The 17,640-nt window shown below is 48.4% G+C and overlaps 1 protein-coding gene across 1 annotated transcript in view; it reads right to left on the reverse strand.

Moving 5' to 3' along the window:
- Positions 1-17,640, reverse strand: part of adamts10 (ADAM metallopeptidase with thrombospondin type 1 motif, 10) — a gene marked incomplete at its 5' end in the record, with an annotated part of 176,102 nt that overhangs the window by 22,127 nt on the left and 136,335 nt on the right. The window contains 2 exon segments of the mRNA XM_084311220.1: positions 14,565-14,769; positions 15,462-15,591. Coding sequence (XP_084167346.1) covers positions 14,565-14,769; positions 15,462-15,591 — 335 coding nt within the window.

A 17,640-nucleotide genomic window follows, 5' to 3' on the forward strand; every position in this document is an offset into this window, starting at 1 on the left:
TTACGGTCAACTAGCATGAATACTTATTTTATTTTTATTTTTATCCTTCCTCCCTCTCCTTCTTTCCTCTTCTCTGAGTGTGCTCTTGATCCCAGGGGTGGTAGGGAGGGATAAGGGGTGGGCATAGCGGGTAATTGTCCAGTATGTTTGTTAGAATAATTGGATGTCTACATTTATGTCTGTATGTACAGTATATTAGTCTGAATAATTGTAATTGAGTGTCTAATTTGTATGTTTATTTCAATAACCATTGTCTATATTTTGATATATGTATGTTTGTTCAAATAATTGAAAAAATTCTACAAATAAAGGTGTACAAAAAAAAAATATATATATATATATATATATATATATATATATATATATATATATATATATATATATATATATATATATATATATATATATATATATATATATATATATACAAAACAACGAATCCAAAAAAAATAAACTTAGAGATGTGTTCCATAGACTCACAGGAATTGTGTAACATTGCCCAAATAGTGAAAGGAATAGCAAGACACGGGACCTTTAAAATAAAAGTTTGAAATTAAATTAAAATAAGCACGTGTCTAGCACATCACAATAATATTCCAAAATATGTGTTGTCTTTAATAGGCACAATACAATACAAGAGTCATCCTGCAGTTTCAGAATAGGACCAAACCGATGAAACGAAGAATGTACAGAGACATTATGAATATCTAACCTCACCTAATTCTGTCCATATGTGTCCAGACACATGCTATCGGGGCATTTTGAGGAGTTTGTTTTGAAAGTATAGGATCAGAACTTCAAAATGAGGTATCATTTGTGTGGACTGAGCAAATATTTTGAAAGCTATGCCTTATTAAACATTGTGGTTTAAGTTCTGAGTGTTCTGAGAAAACAGCCTTCAAAGAGCAGAGGGCTCTTTTCACATCATTCTCAGTACAAAGTCCACATTTAGAGAAGGAGTCGGTGCTCAAAATGGACCTGTTTGGATTGAGGCAGTTACTGATGTGATGAGATGATATTAAATGTGCAGTGTTGAGATAAAAAAAAATAAGTTATAGAAGAAAAGAACAGAACATTTTCCCAACAGCTTCATAACCAACAAGTCACTTCAGAATGAACCCTTTGACTACCACTACAGAAGGTTAACCCTTTCACCACCACACTACAATAATAATAATAATAATAATAATAATAATAATAATAATAATAATAATAATAATAATAATAATAATAATAATAATAATAATAATAATAATAATAATAATAATAATAATAATAATAATAATGGATTGGATTTATATAGCGCTCTTCTCTGACTCAGAGCACTTCACAGAGTCCATTATTCGTTCATACACAGTCAGACCGGTGGTGGTAAGCTACAATTGCAGCCAGAGCTGCCCTGAGGCAGACTCACGGAAGCGTGGCGAATAATCATCGCCTACGGCCCCTCCGACCACCACCAACATTCATTCACATGCATACACATTCATACGAGGCAAGTAGGTTATATTAGTCGTACTGGCGAATAGCGTCCTGCTCTTCGCCATCGAGATATACCTCATCTCCAGTACCTAGTGTACTCCATCAACGAATAAAAAACAATACACCCAGCACCTGCCAGGCCCCACCCTAGTGCTATGTACTATATAGCACTAGGCGTGGTCACCACTCGCTCTTCCTCTATTTTCGTTTCCATCATAGCGGATGCGTGCACCCTATGCAACTAGTTGTCATGAAAAGTTTAGAGAAATTGCGTAATATTGAGTGCTTACCGGAGATTTGCTTACCCCTGGAATCTTCGCGGCATGTTCTAACGACACGTCGGGTCTATCCTGATGTTTCCTCGTCTTGTGGCAGCAGATCGAGGGACAGCGTGCAAGGTTTGGCTATCGAGCCGGCTCGTACACAGGTAGGCCCTGTGTCATCAGGCATTGATGCTAGTGTTAGTAATGCTGGTTGTTTTGTTACACAACCGAGTTGTGTGTCGGCGCAAGGGGCGGGATGTTTTGGTGAACGTTCCCCTGAAGTGGACGGTTTCCAGGCGATCCTGGAGCGCGCTGCTAACACTAATGCTAACGCTAATGCTATAATGCTGGGTCACTGTTCTAATGTTCCCCGCCGTGGGATGTTGCCGCTTTTCCCTCCTCTTAACCGGTTCATTGATGAAGGTCAGTCAGTAGCTAATGTGGGGGGTTTTGCTGAGTCCTATTTACCCTTTTTACGGGTGAATGGGTTGACAACAGGGTGCAGGGCGGGTGTGCCGTGGCTAAGTAGCCAGGTAGCATCGATCCTGTGCCCTAGCGGGGTTGAACGGTGTCCCACCCGGAAGCCGACGCTTGAGAGCGAGTCGGCCCGGCGGGTGGCAGTATGGACTGATGAGAGCTATACTGCTGCAGGATGGAATTTAGCGGCGGCCAGTGTTGTGGCTCAGCTGACTGTTTTTCTGTCCACATTAGCCTCGGGTAGTGGGGCTACAGGACCAGCCGACGCTGAAAAAATGTTGCATGTTTTTGGTGTTATAGAGATCTTGACTCAGTCGCAAGCTATAACTGCGGGGAGGATTAGGATGCTATCAACGCTTGTTAATAGGCATTTCTGGTTGGAGCAATCTCCTCTTGGGGAAGAAGGGTTTTCTCTCCTCACGGCTCCTTTTTCCACAGAGGGACTATTTGGTCGTTCTGCGGAGACGCAGGCGGTTGTTGATCTAGGTCCCACACCGCCTCACGCTATGCAGCCAGAGGTTGGAGCACGGCCTCGTCAGCGACTGTGGCAAGGCCCTCGACAGGCGGCCATGTTTCCCCCGCCAGTGGTACCCTGGGCGGAGAGTCAACAGGGGTCCACAAGGCCGACAGCCTTGGCGGCCGAGGGATCGGCCATGTTGGATGTACTCGGCTTGGAAGATACAAGCCGTCGTCATTCTGCCGCGAACAGCCCGCTCCCCGATCACTCCTCTCCCCGTCACCAACGGAAGAGGGGCTCTGATCGTTTTCCTTTGGCTGCGGGCCGCGAACCTTCTTTGAAGCGCATGCGGCCCCACGTTTCGCTTCTCATGGGGACAGGGGCTGACACCCAGTTGATGGCTGAGCCTGGGTCTGTCCGTGAGAATGTTGTGCTGTCACGTGGCTCCCGCGCCACACGTTGTGTGATTGGTGAGCCTGGTGTTACGGCTGCCACTATTTACAGTGGTCAGCAGGGGGACTCGAGGCCTCTTCGTATGAATGCTCAGCACGGGTTACCCCGGCCTCGCCTTCGCCAGGCGGGGTATCACGTTGATGCCTCCCACTCCCGCAAGATCGGCAGTGGTCTGCAAAGAAGAGGCGTGCGTGATTTGGGTGGTAGCAATATCATTGCAGGGCTACGGTGTGTAGGAACCCATGGGGTCCTCACGCCTTGCATGTCTAGCTGCGGAACAACTCCTCAGCATGCGCTAGAGGGGTGTTCAGGGGGGGAGCGTGTGTCAACAAGTTTGATGGCAGCTTCTCCCGTATCAAACCGGCCCTTTCTGTCGGGGTCCCCCCTTGGGTATGACCGCCCTGTCCGCTTTGGTTCAGAGGCTACGCACAGTGGGAGGGACCGGGCCACCTATCTGCTGTTCCTTGCGGCCCAGCGTCAGTTGACGGCGGGTGCGCTCTGGGATTATTATCACATATGGCGACAAGAATGCCGTTTGGTGGGGTGGATGGAGAGAATGTTGAGGCTGGGGCTTGTTTTGCAGTTTGCACGACCCCACCCTCCGTTCTCAGGTTTGGTGCAGACCCTATTGTCAGGGTCAGCAGCAGTGACAGCTCTGGCAGACGAGATCCAATCTCAGTTGGCGAAGCAGGCCGTAGTTGTGGTCCCGAGAGAGGACGCGATGTCAGGCATCTACTCCCGTTATTTTCTGGTGCCCAAAAAAACGGGAGGGGTCAGACCTATACGGAATCTGTCCGCGTTCAATCGTCTGATTGTGGCGAGACCATTCAGAATGTTGACCGTCAAACACCTGCTACTTACTGTCAGAGTGGGAGACTGGTTCACCTCCATAGACCTGAAGGATGCGTATTTTCACATCCCGATTTTCCCTCCTCCTGTTTCAGTGCGTAGCGTACGAATACCAGAGGTTGCCGTTCGGCTATTATCTGGCTCCCCGCACATTCACCAAGTGCGTAGAGACTGCGCTGGAGCCTCTACGTCGTCAGGGAATACGAATTATTTTCTATCTCGACGACATTCTGCTCGTCAGCCGGTCGGAGGAGGTCGCCAGGTCTCATACCAGGCTGGTGGTGGAATTCCTCACCAAGCTGGGTTTTGCTGTGAACTGGAAGAAGAGTACGCCTCTTCCCAGTCAACAGGTGGAGTACTTGGGCTTGACATTGAGGTCGAGGCCCATGATTGTGACCCTCTCGGAGCAACGGAGGGTGTCTATCCTCCACGCACAGTGGGAGGGACCGGGCCACCTATCTGCTGTTCCTTGCGGCCCAGCGTCAGTTGACGGCGGGTGCGCTCTGGGATTATTATCACATATGGCGACAAGAATGCCGTTTGGTGGGGTGGATGGAGAGAATGTTGAGGCTGGGGCTTGTTTTGCAGTTTGCACGACCCCACCCTCCGTTCTCAGGTTTGGTGCAGACCCTATTGTCAGGGTCAGCAGCAGTGACAGCTCTGGCAGACGAGATCCAATCTCAGTTGGCGAAGCAGGCCGTAGTTGTGGTCCCGAGAGAGGACGCGATGTCAGGCATCTACTCCCGTTATTTTCTGGTGCCCAAAAAAACGGGAGGGGTCAGACCTATACGGAATCTGTCCGCGTTCAATCGTCTGATTGTGGCGAGACCATTCAGAATGTTGACCGTCAAACACCTGCTACTTACTGTCAGAGTGGGAGACTGGTTCACCTCCATAGACCTGAAGGATGCGTATTTTCACATCCCGATTTTCCCTCCTCCTGTTTCAGTGCGTAGCGTACGAATACCAGAGGTTGCCGTTCGGCTATTATCTGGCTCCCCGCACATTCACCAAGTGCGTAGAGACTGCGCTGGAGCCTCTACGTCGTCAGGGAATACGAATTATTTTCTATCTCGACGACATTCTGCTCGTCAGCCGGTCGGAGGAGGTCGCCAGGTCTCATACCAGGCTGGTGGTGGAATTCCTCACCAAGCTGGGTTTTGCTGTGAACTGGAAGAAGAGTACGCCTCTTCCCAGTCAACAGGTGGAGTACTTGGGCTTGACATTGAGGTCGAGGCCCATGATTGTGACCCTCTCGGAGCAACGGAGGGTGTCTATCCTCCACGCGCTCGGGGGTTTCCGTCCTGGAAAGACGGTCACGGCGCTGCAAGTGATGCGCCTGCTCGGTATGATGGCATCTGCTCACGTGGTGGTCCCTCTTGGCCTCCTCTTCATGAGGAGGATACAGAGGTGGTTCTCCAGTATGAGAATAGATTCGGTGAGGGAGAAATGGAAACGGTTGACGGTTCCTTTGTCAATATGGGGGGATCTCGCCCATTGGAGGAGGCCTGGTATCCTCACCAATGGGGTCCCCATGGGCAGCAGGCGTTCACACGTCACAGTCTTCACCGACGCTTCCCTCATGGGTTGGGGAGGGACGTGTCGGACCAACGCAGTGGGGGGCAGCTGGACGATTCATGCTGCCCGGTCTACCCTGCACATCAATGTGTTGGAATTGAGGGCGGTCCTCCTGGTCCTCAGACGGTTCGCCCACCTGGTGGTAGGCGAGCACGTTCTGGTCAGAACGGACAGTATGGCGGCAGCGGCGTATATCAACAGGCAGGGTGGAACACGATCCACCCGCCTGCACCGAGCGGCGGTCGAACTCTGGCTATGGGCAGCTCTCAGGCTGCGCAGTCTGACGGCGCTCCACATCCCTGGCAAGGAGAATGTGGCCGCGGATATGATGTCTCGGGGCGGTCCTCGTCCCGGCGAGTGGGAACTGCGCCAAGACGTAGTCAGGCAGATCTGGCATCGCTTCGGGGAAGCTTCAGTGGATCTGTTTGCGAGCAGACAATCTCACAAGTGCCCCTTGTGGTTCTCGGTCAGTCGGGAAGACCATCCCCCCTTGGGGGTGGATGCCTTCTCAATGTTTCCAAGGCCGCCCGGCCTTCTGTACGCCTTTCCCCCTATACATCGGTTGAGTCAGTTGTTGGAGCGGATACGGAGGAAGTGCAGGACCGTGATCCTGGTTGCGCCAGACCGGGGCACAGCGGTGTGGTTCCCGGTCCTGATCCAGCTACTGGTAGCCCTGCCGTGGCCTATTCCTTGGTCGGCGAGGGCCCTCTCTCAAGCACACGGGTCGCTGTTTCAGCCCCCGGTGATACACCAACCTCTGATGGTTTGGCTGGTGAGAGGGTAAGTCTGGAGAGGATGGACCCTTCTGTGGTTGACACCATCTGGAATGCGCATGCTCCCTCCACTGTCGCGCTTTACGCGGGTAGGTGGCGTATGTTCCAAGAGTGGTGTAAGGCGGGGGGCAGGGACCCGGTGTCCTGCCCCCTGGATGCTGTCCTTATTTACCTTCAGTCTCTCCTTGATAGACTGTCGGCTTCGACGGTGAGGGTATATGCAGCAGCTATATCCTCTTATCATGTGGGATTTGAGGGTGTTGTTTTGTTCAGCCACCCTCTTGTGAGGCGTTTCCTGCTTGACGCTCAACGCGTTAAGCCGGTAAAACGCTCTTTGGCTCCGAGCTGGGATCTTCAATTGGTCCTCGGTCGGTTGTCCTTGGCCCCGTTTGAGCCCGTTTGAGTCGTTCAAGACCGCGTTCTTGCTGGCCGTCACCTCCGCTAAACTCGTGGGTGAGCTTTGTGCTCTCTCGGTACGGCCAGAGTGCCGGTCTTTTCGTTCCGATTGCGGTGCCACTATGCGGCGTAATCCTGCCTTCGTGCCAAAAAATATCCGGAGTTCTTTCCACTCCAGGGATATTGTGGTTCAGGCGTTTCATCCGCCTCCTCACGCTAGTGAGTTGGAGGCGGGCCTTCACCTGTCATGTCCGGTCCGGGCTTTGGGGATTTACCTCAGCCGTACTCAGGGCCTCAGGGCTACCGATCAGCTCTTTGTCTGTTACGGTGGCTCTTAGTGCTGGTAAGGCACTGTCGAAACAGCGCCTGTCCCATTGGTTGTGCGAGGGCATTGCCCTTTGCTACACGTTGGCCGGGCTGGCTCCCCCTGGGGGCGTCAGGGCGCACTCCACTCGTGGGGTGGCGGCCTCTGCCGCTCTACTGGGTGGGGCCTCTGTGGAGGACATCTGTGCTGCGGCTTCATGGTCCTCACCGGGTCCCTTCGTAAGGTTTTACCTCATGGACATAACCGGGGGTTCTGTTTCCCAGGCGGTTCTGAGGTCTGTGACCTCTCCTGCTTCCCGTCCTTTGGTGGGGTAGCAGGAGTGTGTGGGTGTGGGCCACAATGTGTTGTGTCACATGTGGTTCCGCCTGTGCTGTGTGTTCGAGAGGTTCTAGTTCCCTCTTGTTCGCACTCGGGTGGAGTTGACTGCCGCCCCTCTTCATTAGGAAGGATGGGGTGACGGGACTCCCCTCCCCCCTGATGTGGGCTTTAGGGCCCTCAGGGGGTGCATTTGTTGGTCCTCGCGTCTGCTCTGTCCCCATATCTCGATGGCAGGACGCGATTCGTCAGTACGACTAATATAATGATAGGTTATGTATATAACCTAGTTATATGAGTACTGGCTGAGCGTCCTGCTCTTAGCTTGCCCTGAGGTCCCTTGGGGAAACTTTTCTTGGGAAACGTTTTTTTCCGAGGAAGAGCGAGTGGTGACCACGCCTAGTGCTATATAGTACGTAGCACTAGGGCGGGGCCTGGCAGGTGCTGGGTGTATTGTTTTTTATTCGTTGATGGAGTACACTAGGTACTGGAGATGAGGTATATCTCGATGGCGAAGAGCAGGACGCTCAGCCAGTACTCATATAACTAGGTTATATACATAACCTATCGTTAAGTGTCTTGCCCAAGGACATAACGGCAATGGGATGGACATGGGATTCGAACCACCAACCCTTCGATCATTGGACGCCCTACAGACGGTTAACCTTTCACTACCACACTACAGAAGGTTAACCTTTCACCACCACACTACAGACGGTTAACCTTTCACTACCACACTACAGAACCCTTTCACTACCACTACAGAAGGTTAACCCTTTCACCACCACACTACAGACGGTTAACCTTTCACCACCACACTACAGACGGTTAACCTTTCACTACCACACTACAGAAGGTTAACCCTTTCACTACCACACTACAGAAGGTTAACCTTTCACCACCACACTACAGAAGGTTAACCTTTCACCACCACACTACAGACGGTTAACCTTTCACTACCACACTACAGAAGGTTAACCCTTTCACTACCACACTACAGAAGGTTAACCTTTCACCACCACACTACCCTTTCACTACCACACTACAGACGGTTAACCTTTCACCACCACACTACAGACGGTTAACCTTTCACTACCACACTACAGAAGGTTCTATTTCATTCTGGCCTCCGCTCAGCGTCAGTCTGCACTAACCTCACTTCATGCCTAGCACTGAATAAAAAAACTCCACAATGTACCTTTACATACCGACATCCGTCTGGCCACACCCCTATCCGCTTACCTTCATAAGCAGGTGTGTGGTCACCTACTCGCCTCCTTCTTAATTTTCACCACAAGGAAGTGCCTCGGTAGATACCCACACCTGACGAGGTTGTTTAGTTGAAGAAAGTTGGAAAACAAAAGAACGGAAGATACGTTGACATCATATCTTTATTTTCTCTCTCACTATTTTCGAGAAAATACGGCGATATTGTCTTCGTCACTGGAGTGTCTGGAAGATGATGATCATTCTGACCTCCACCGGCTTTTTCGTATTAGGGGCTCGCGCCGCTGATATACTCCCCGACTGCAGTCCTCCTTGCTGCGGCTGGATGGGTATTGGCCCTCCGGTCATACAGCTGGACTGTGGGAGGCACCGGCTGTTGTGAGAAATCGGTTGCTTCCGGGTGGGGTGAGTACTGTTTTGCTTGCGAGCACTGGTTGTCTGTTTATGCTATGGGGGTTAGCTGACAATTTTACGAACGCCGACCCCGGACTGGGGTCCTCTGCTCGGCTTCTTAAGCGGCGGACGGAGGATCTTGGTCTGACGCCCATGATGGTCAACCTAGTGGGCCGCGACCAAGACCTGGTTAAAACCCGGGATTCTCTGGACGAGCGGATGCTTCTCTGTCCCGTGCAGGCCCCATCTTTCACATAAATGTGGAAGTACACCCTAACGAGGAAATGTGGGCATAGGATCTTCGTTATCGGGAGTTCCATGCTCAAGTCGGCTGCAGCCCGGATGGGAATTTGTGCCGGCTCCGCTGTATGTCTGGTAAATCACTGTTGAAAACTGTGTTTGACATTTCTTTTTCTCTTCCCTCTTAGGATGGGGAGGGACTTGGACAGCGGCCTGTCTGAAGTGTGGCTTGTTATGTCGTTGTGTACAGTTCAGGTGATAGCTGCTTAGCTGGCGTGCTAGTTTGTGGCCTACTGTTGTTAGCCAGTCAGCTGTTAGCTGCGGCGCTAGCTTGTTGTGTTCACTAGGCTAGTAAACGTTAGCTTGTTGCTATCAGTCGGACGGCTGTTAGCTTAACTGTTGAAACGTTACTGTGACTATAACATGCCTTTAACACTCTGACTACGACGTCATCTTTGACAGAGGATGTTAGTCGACCCTACACCCGGGTGCCAGTGCCAGCGAGGACTTCGTCAACATGGAGAACGGCGGCTGGGTGGCGTAGCGGACATACCCTCGTCACCAACGCAGGAGATGCTGGGTTCAACTCGGTGTCCCGTTAACCAGTGTTGCTGTTCTCTCTGCCTGCGCTCAGGGTGAAGGTAGGAGTTCTGACCGGACTTTAAACACTTCTTCTTTTCTTCCCTTCTAAATGTTTTGTACAGTAATAACGATGTTCCAAAACATGTGTTGCTGCAATACATTGAGGATACGACACGTGTTGTGTGTGAATTGTCTTGTCACTGGTATAGCTTTTCTCTCTGTAGTAAATCGGCATTGTTTTTTACATGTGTAAAAATGAACTGGTTTGGTTGTGATGAGAACATGTGTGTTCATGTAACGTTGTACCGTGGGTGAACTCACAACTAAGAGGGTTAATTAACCTGTAAAGCTATGCTTAGTGACATGTGATTGAGGAATGAATCTTTTTTCTCAGCCTGTGATGACAATGAACAGCATGTTCACACATTAACAGAGGTGCCTGTTCGCCTTGGTCGTATCAAGGGTAAGATAGGAGGGGTGACCCCCCGGTTTCCCTGGGGCTTCCCCCCCCTCTTCTCAGACATGTTTGGTTACAATATATTGTGTCACTGTGTTGTGGGGATACGATGTAACCCTAAGCTTAAGTTGCTGGGGTTGTGCTTTCCGCTTGAGAAATCTTTTTTCCTAAAGAAAAGGTTGTTTGGTCACTTATCATGTGTGCTTAGCAAGGTCTGTGGCCATTACATAATCGAGGACTTCTGTCTTCTCTCGTTATGAAAAACGGCGTTCCTCTGTAGTAAGAGTGTACTTTTGCCATTTTTTGTTGTGATGAAGGGTTGTGTGTGTCGTTGTGATCTACAACTGGGTTAGGTTTGGCCCACAGAAGCACATGTGTAAGTCTGGACCGGGGCTCTTAAAGGGGCCCTCTCTGTTCTGTGTTTTTTCCTTAGTAAAACTCAGGTAGCAGGTTAGCACATGAGCTATGTGAAGCTGTTGGATGCTTCATGTAGCATGCTATGACTGTGTCATGCTCTACTTGTCATTACATCGTATCAGGGGTGAGGGGTCGTAAAGGGGTGAACTGGTAATCCTTTGCTCCCCTTTTTTGATTGGTCAGGGGTTGAAACCCCCTGTCCTTCAAGGTTCCTGTCACATTGCTGTTCGGCACGTTACCGGGTAAGGGGGGGGGGGAGTTTCCTGGTCCCACGCCCTGAAAGATTGGGCGTGTGCACCGCGGAAATTCCCCCGCCATGGAGTGCGTCACTGAGCGCGTCTCTATTGGTATGACTTCCGTGGGTTGTCCAGGTCCATGTTATGGATCTGTTTCAGGGAGTTGTCAGAGCTCCTCCTCACGAAGCTCCTCCTCAGGGAGAAGTGCCTTCTGTGAGTTCGGACTCTCCTTCCCAGTGAGGGAGCCTCCTCAGAGTTCAGAGCCTCCTCCTCAGATTGTCAAGGTGAGTAGAACTTCAAAAAAGGAGTTCTGCTCTATTGTGTGTGTATTCGATTCAATACACACACCTCGGAGAGCCCTAACCCAAGTGTTACATAGCTCAATGTTGCAATATTTCTTTTCAATCTATACAGCTTGCGTGGGAAGTCTCTCTGGGGATTTCCGTCTCCTCCCTGTGGCGAGGGTGGCGGGATGTAAAAATTTTAACAATTTTTACCCTCAGCTGCGTCACGTGGGATTCATGTCAGTCTGTGTTTCTTTATTTTTTAAATAAAAAGAGGAAAGAACATGAAGCACAATGGCTCCGTGTCGTTCTCCCAGGCGACTTGGAGGAACAATGTCTGGTGTCTTGCTAGACTATCCATTGATGTGTTTGGGTCTCGACGCGTACATAGTGCTGGCTCGGGGTGTTTCTGTTAAGAATCACGCAGGGGGCTAGTACGCCTTGGTTGCTCGTTATTAAAACAGCGTTTTTATAGGGCAACTGGGATGGAGTTTTGTCTCTTCCGAGCGCCGGTTTACTAGGTTGTCTCGATGAATTCTCGTTCATATCTGGGGGATGTTAACGGAATAGATTAGAACATAGGTAGAGGGGTCTCACGCCCTTGGGGTGGGCCACTGAGCGCGGTACAAATGGGACCGTCTGGGTGGCGCCCTCTTTTCATGTTTTAGATCGACACGCATACCTACCCCCTCTCCTGGAGTGGGCATGTCGGCGTGGTTAGGGCACAGGACTGGTTCTGGTCGCGCTGGTCCAGGTCAGTTAACCCGTTGTCCGCCGGGGACGCAGATCTGCTGTTCTGGTACCCTGAGGGACTTGTGCTTTTTTCGGGGGGAAAAATGCCGGGTCGGCCCGGGTGTCACAGGGTTAGGCGTTATGGAGACCCTTTGTTGGGTACACGTTGTACCTGGCACTATCATAAGGGGCTGGTTCTCCTTTCTTTCGCTCCTCTCTCACGCATGGCGAAGAGGGGGCTGTTGGGGTGGTCTTCTGGACCTCCTCTGGTAACCCTGTGTGCTTCCCGAGCCGCCGGGCCCGGTTTGAAGTAATGTTTCGTTGAAACCGTAGGCCTGGGATAACCCTTTTTGGAAACTGAAACACATGTACTGCGGTATAGCTGTATACCCGCAGGTGAGTTTTGGAGTTTTTTCTTGAGGGGTTATAGGAACAACCACCGTCTGTGGTTCCAAGAGGGTGGTTGATTCCCTGGTGTGTTGGAGCAGAGTCAACTCCCGGGTTACCCGGTTGAGTGTGCCCCTGCACGTTCATGACGTCTGCCAATCGTGTCAGCCTTCTCTGCCTCAACCCCTCTGGGTGGTTTTTTTTTATGGAGGCTTTGTCATGGTGCGCAACAATGCCAGCATACGCCCCTTCCGCCGGGGGGCTGTTTTCAGTTGACCCCTTTGGCGCCTGTCTCGTCCGCAGTGCTCCAGGATCGGGTCTACAGCCTGCTGCCTGGTTTCCCCGGTGAGCTGTCTGCCTCCGTTATGGTTAACCTTTTGAGTGCTTCAAAGTTACGGCCATGTTGACTGCCTGTGTTGCAGGGTCAGTGTGCCAGGCGGCGTACTAATGGGGGGAAGGGCCCGCTCTTGGAGGGGCCCTGTCCGAATACGCTGGCGATGTGGGGGGCGGTGTCACTAAGTGACCGCCTGGTGAGGTCTTGATGCCTGGCGTCATTGACCTCTCCGGGCCCCCTTTTTTCCAGGGGGTCCAGTCCCTTCAGGGGGTCTGGGTCTTTCTTCGCGCTCCGCTGCTACGGCCTTGCCACAGGGTTGAGTTTGCTCTTGACTCCGTGATTTTTTGGGGGCAGTAACAAGGGTTGTTCCTTCCGTTCGTTCCCTGGTGGCATGCGGGTTGCGCGTGTGCGTAGTCGTGGGGTCAAGCCACGGTCTGCTCACCCTGTGCGTTGAGTTGCTTGAGTTCCTCTTCGCACGGTCGGATCCGTCTCCCTCCCGTCCTCCAATAGGGAGGGTATCCCTCCATTAGGGAGGGTCGGGGGGCTCGGTCCTCTCCGGTCTGATGGTTGTGGGGGGCCTCAGCGGGGTACATTTGTCGAGCTTCTGGCTTCCACTCAGCTCCTCTTGTGCAGACTGACGCTGAGCGGAGGCCAGAATGAAATAGAACGTAAGGTTATGTATATAACCAAGTTCTATGAATACTGGTGACGCTCAGCGTCAGGACGCCACTGCGGCCCTTGATCTCGCCTTGTGGTGAAAGTTTGGGAAGGAGGCGAGTAGGTGACCACACACCTGCTTATGAAGGTAAGCGGATAGGGGTGTGGCCAGACGGATGTCGGTATGTAAAGGTACATTGTGGAGTTTTTTTATTCAGTGCTAGGCACGAAGTGAGGTTAGTGCAGACTGACGCTGAGCGTCACCAGTATTCATAGAACTTGGTTATATACATAACCTTACGTTAACCCTTTCACTACCATGCTATAGAAGGTTAACCCGTTGTAGTGTGGTAGTGAACGGTTAACCTTCCACACTACAAAAACCCTTTGTAGTGTGGTAGTGAAAGGGTAAAAAAAAAATATATATATATATATATATATATATATATATATATATATATATATATATATATATATATATATATATATATATATATATATATATATATATATATATATATATATATATATATATATATATATATATATTGTTTAATTTATCATTAAATGTGATAACATTTCTCAATAGGGAATGTGAAATTGATGTCATATTTCTGGGGCAAGCCGCCATTTGTAGAGAAGCACTCCGGTCGACTGTGTGTGTGTTGGCAGGTGGAATTAAAAAAATAAAAGATGGTTTGGACGTTGCCACGGAAACAACCACAACCATCACAGGAAAAACTTCCACCCTTCCTCTTCTCTATCCCCAACTCCCTTTTTGTACCTTTTGTACAGTTTTAGCGATTTCTCAATACAAATTGATTGTAAGTAGGGATGTCTACTTATTATCGGCCGATATTGGCATAAAGATTTGATATCGGAAAATATCGGTATCGGTTTTCACATTTTTTTTTTTTTTTTTTTACATTTATTTAACCTTTATTTACCCAGGCAAGCAAGTAAGAACAAATTATTATTTTATTTATTGTCGAAGTATGCATAATGTTGTGTTAATTACACAATAAGAGATACCGGTATGTAATGTTAATTACCTGAAATTATTCCGTTTTTTGGGGGGGGGGACCCTGCATATATCGGTATCGGTTGATATCGGTATCGGAAATTAAGAGTTGGACAATATCGGTATATCGGTATCGGTAAAAAAGCCAATATCGAGCATCCCTAATTGTAAGCGATCGTCACAAGGTGGGCGAGCCCCTGACAGGTGCCTCTCTAAGACGTGCTCCTACCTCGGACCAGTCCAGGGCCAGCCACTCGGGGGGGCAGCTGTGATTGCCGCAGGGCTCGGTGAGGGGCGGTCGCGGGGGTGTACAGGTGCCGTCATCCTGGACCTTCTCCTCCGTGGCAGAGATCCTCCTCTTACACAGCACCTCCCTCGTCCGTAGGCCTCCGTTACAGGTGCGACTGCAATCAGACCACTCCCCGGTCCCCCAGCTGGGGGGAGAAGACACAGGCTGGTAAAGAGGCAGTTTTTATTCTAATTTAGTTTCTAATTCTAACCTCTTCACAGAGGCATTTCCCCATTAGTTAGTTTAGATTAGATTAGGTTCATTATCCCTTACCTGCCCTCATCCCCCCCCCCCCCCCCCTACTTCCCTAGCCCTATTTTTGTTGTGATTGTGAAGCGACCTTGGGTTTCATGAAAGGCGCTATAGAAATGTGATCTATTATTATTATTATTATTAATTTATTTATTCCATTTTATTTTATTCTACTTTAATTTAATGTTGTTAATGTTGATGCACCAAACAACCAAGACGAATAGAGCTCCATTATACTTTTAGTCAGGGGAGTGCCATGGATTCTCCATAGAGCTCCATTATACTTCTAGTCAGGGGAGTGCCATGGATTCTCCATAGAGCTCCATTATACTTCTAGTCAGGGGAGTGCCATGGATTCTCCATAGAGCTCCATTATACAGTACTTCTAGTCAGGGGAGTGCCATTGTTTCTCCATAGAGCCCGGTTGTACTTTTTTAGCGCAGGTACTGTAGTGGGCAACTCAGTCATGTGATTCAGTGGGTATTGCTTGATTGGCTAAGAACACGGTATGTTTATAAACAAGAAACCCGTCTATACCTGCCTAGTCCCGGCCCTAGAACAGAGCCTTAATGTCATTATACTCACGTCGGGGAGCAGGGCTCTGAGTTGCAGGCACGTCTCTTGTCTTTGGGTTTGCCCTTCTTGTCACAGGAGTGGTTGTAGACCACAGAATGATCCGCCTGCTTCTTACAAACCACCTGTTGTATCTGCACGCCTGGAGATGAAGAGAGGGAGCACACAAGACATGCCTGAGTTAATAATAATAATAATAATAATAATAATAATAATAATAATAATAATAATAATAATAATAATAATAATAATAATAATAATAATAATAATAAGCTTTATTTGTATAGCACCTTTCATACAGAAACTGCAGCTCAAAGTGCTTCACAAATCACAACAGAAAAAGACAGGCATAAAATGCGCACATAAAGTGCAGACATATAAAATCAGTTGTTTACAGTGCAATAAAATAGTTCTGGATTTCTGTTCAACAGTTCGAAGTCGTCTTTACCTTCTCTGTTTGGTATCCACAGTTTAAAACCTGACAGTCTTCCCTCCTGTTTGATACCCACTTTGACCCTTCGAACCTCCCACCCAGGGCAGTTCCTTACGATGACACTTTATTTCAAGGGGCACACCATTTAGTATTACCATTTATCAGTTATATGGAACGAGTAAAAAAATAAATAAAGAAATGTTGATGCTAATGATGGAGCATCGCCGTCGGTTGTGTGATAGTAAAGGGTTAACCTTCTGTCGTGTGGTTTCAAGTTTCAAGTTTCAAGTTTCTTTAATAGTTGTCATACAGAAGTACAGAATACTTTTATACAAAATGCTTCTTACTGTTACGCTCCAGAGACTGTGCAAGACAAGATAAGTATGAAATAAAATAACATAGTATAGCATGTAAATTAGAAGTAAAAAAAAAAATGAGGTCACAGTGTTCAGTATAGACATATGTACAATGTTCGATGCAGAATAACTGAGTTACCATATAATATACAATACTGTGCAGTGTACTAATACAATACTATATAGTGCAAGGCAGAAATGGGATGAGGTGCAATTTAGGTACAATTTACAGTGGGTGTACGAGTTGTAGTGCAAATCCTTTATCAATAAATATAAAGTGTGTTTGTGTGGTTTAAGTGAGTGTGTGCGTGTGGGTGTGTGTGCTGTGTGCATTTGATGGTTGTTGCATAGTGTTTATTGTTCGTTTAGCAGCCTGATGGCCTGGGGATAGAAGCTTCTTCTGAGTCTTTCTGTGCTCGCCTTAAGACTCCGGTATCACTTGCCTGACCGCAGCAGTTCAAAGAGGCAGTTGTTCGGGTGGCAGTAAAAGAGTTAATAGCTGTGGTAGTTGTATAGCAGATAGTTGAGAATGAATAGAAAACAAGATAAAGATGGTTCGTAATGCTCCCGTGAAATTTCATTTGAACACTATCTGCTTAAAGAAACACTGCAACATCGTGGGAAATATGCTTAGTGTCTTTTCCAGAGTCAGACAAGAAGATAAATAATACGTTCAGCCTAGCCTAGCTTAGCACAAATAAATGGAAGCGGATACGGACGGGATCATCCCTATGTTCCCCGGGTCCTATGTTCCCCCGGGTTCTATGTTCCCCGCTTTGATTGATTAATAGATTGAAAATTTTATTAATTTTTATTATTTTATTAATTATTAATGTCCGCCTTGTTTCGAACGGTTAAGCTTAGGCCCTCTTTCAAACTGGTTAAGGTTAGAGTTTGGAATCAGGGCTGGTGGTCTAAAATGTTCAATCAATCAATCAATCAAAGCGGGGAACATAGAACCCGGGGAACATAGGACCTGGGGAACATAGACATGCTCCCATACGGACCAGCTAGCCTAGCTGTTTGCCAAAAACACCTCACTAGCCGAGTTTTAAGCTACAGTAGGCTAGTTTTAAGCTACAGTAGGCACGTTTTTTAAGGTACAGTAGGCTAGTTTTAAGCTACAGTAGGCTCGTTTTTTTAAGCTACAGTAGGCTAGTTTTAAGCTACAGTAGGTTAGTTTTTAAAGCTACAGTAAGCTAGTTTTAAGTTACAGTAGGCTCGTTTTAAGCTACAGTAGGCTCGTTTTTAAAGCTACAGTAGGCTAGTTTTAAGCTACAGTAGGTTCGTTTTTAAAGCTACAGTAGGCTAGTTTTAAGCTACAGTAGGCTAGTTTTAAGCTACAGTAGGCTAGTTTTTAAAGCTACAGTAGACTAGTTTTAAGCTACAGTAGGCTAGTTTT

Source organism: Notolepis coatsorum, assembly GCF_963971535.1.
Source record: "Notolepis coatsorum genome assembly, chromosome: 3".
NCBI classification, from domain to species: Eukaryota; Metazoa; Chordata; class Actinopteri; order Aulopiformes; family Paralepididae; genus Notolepis; species Notolepis coatsorum.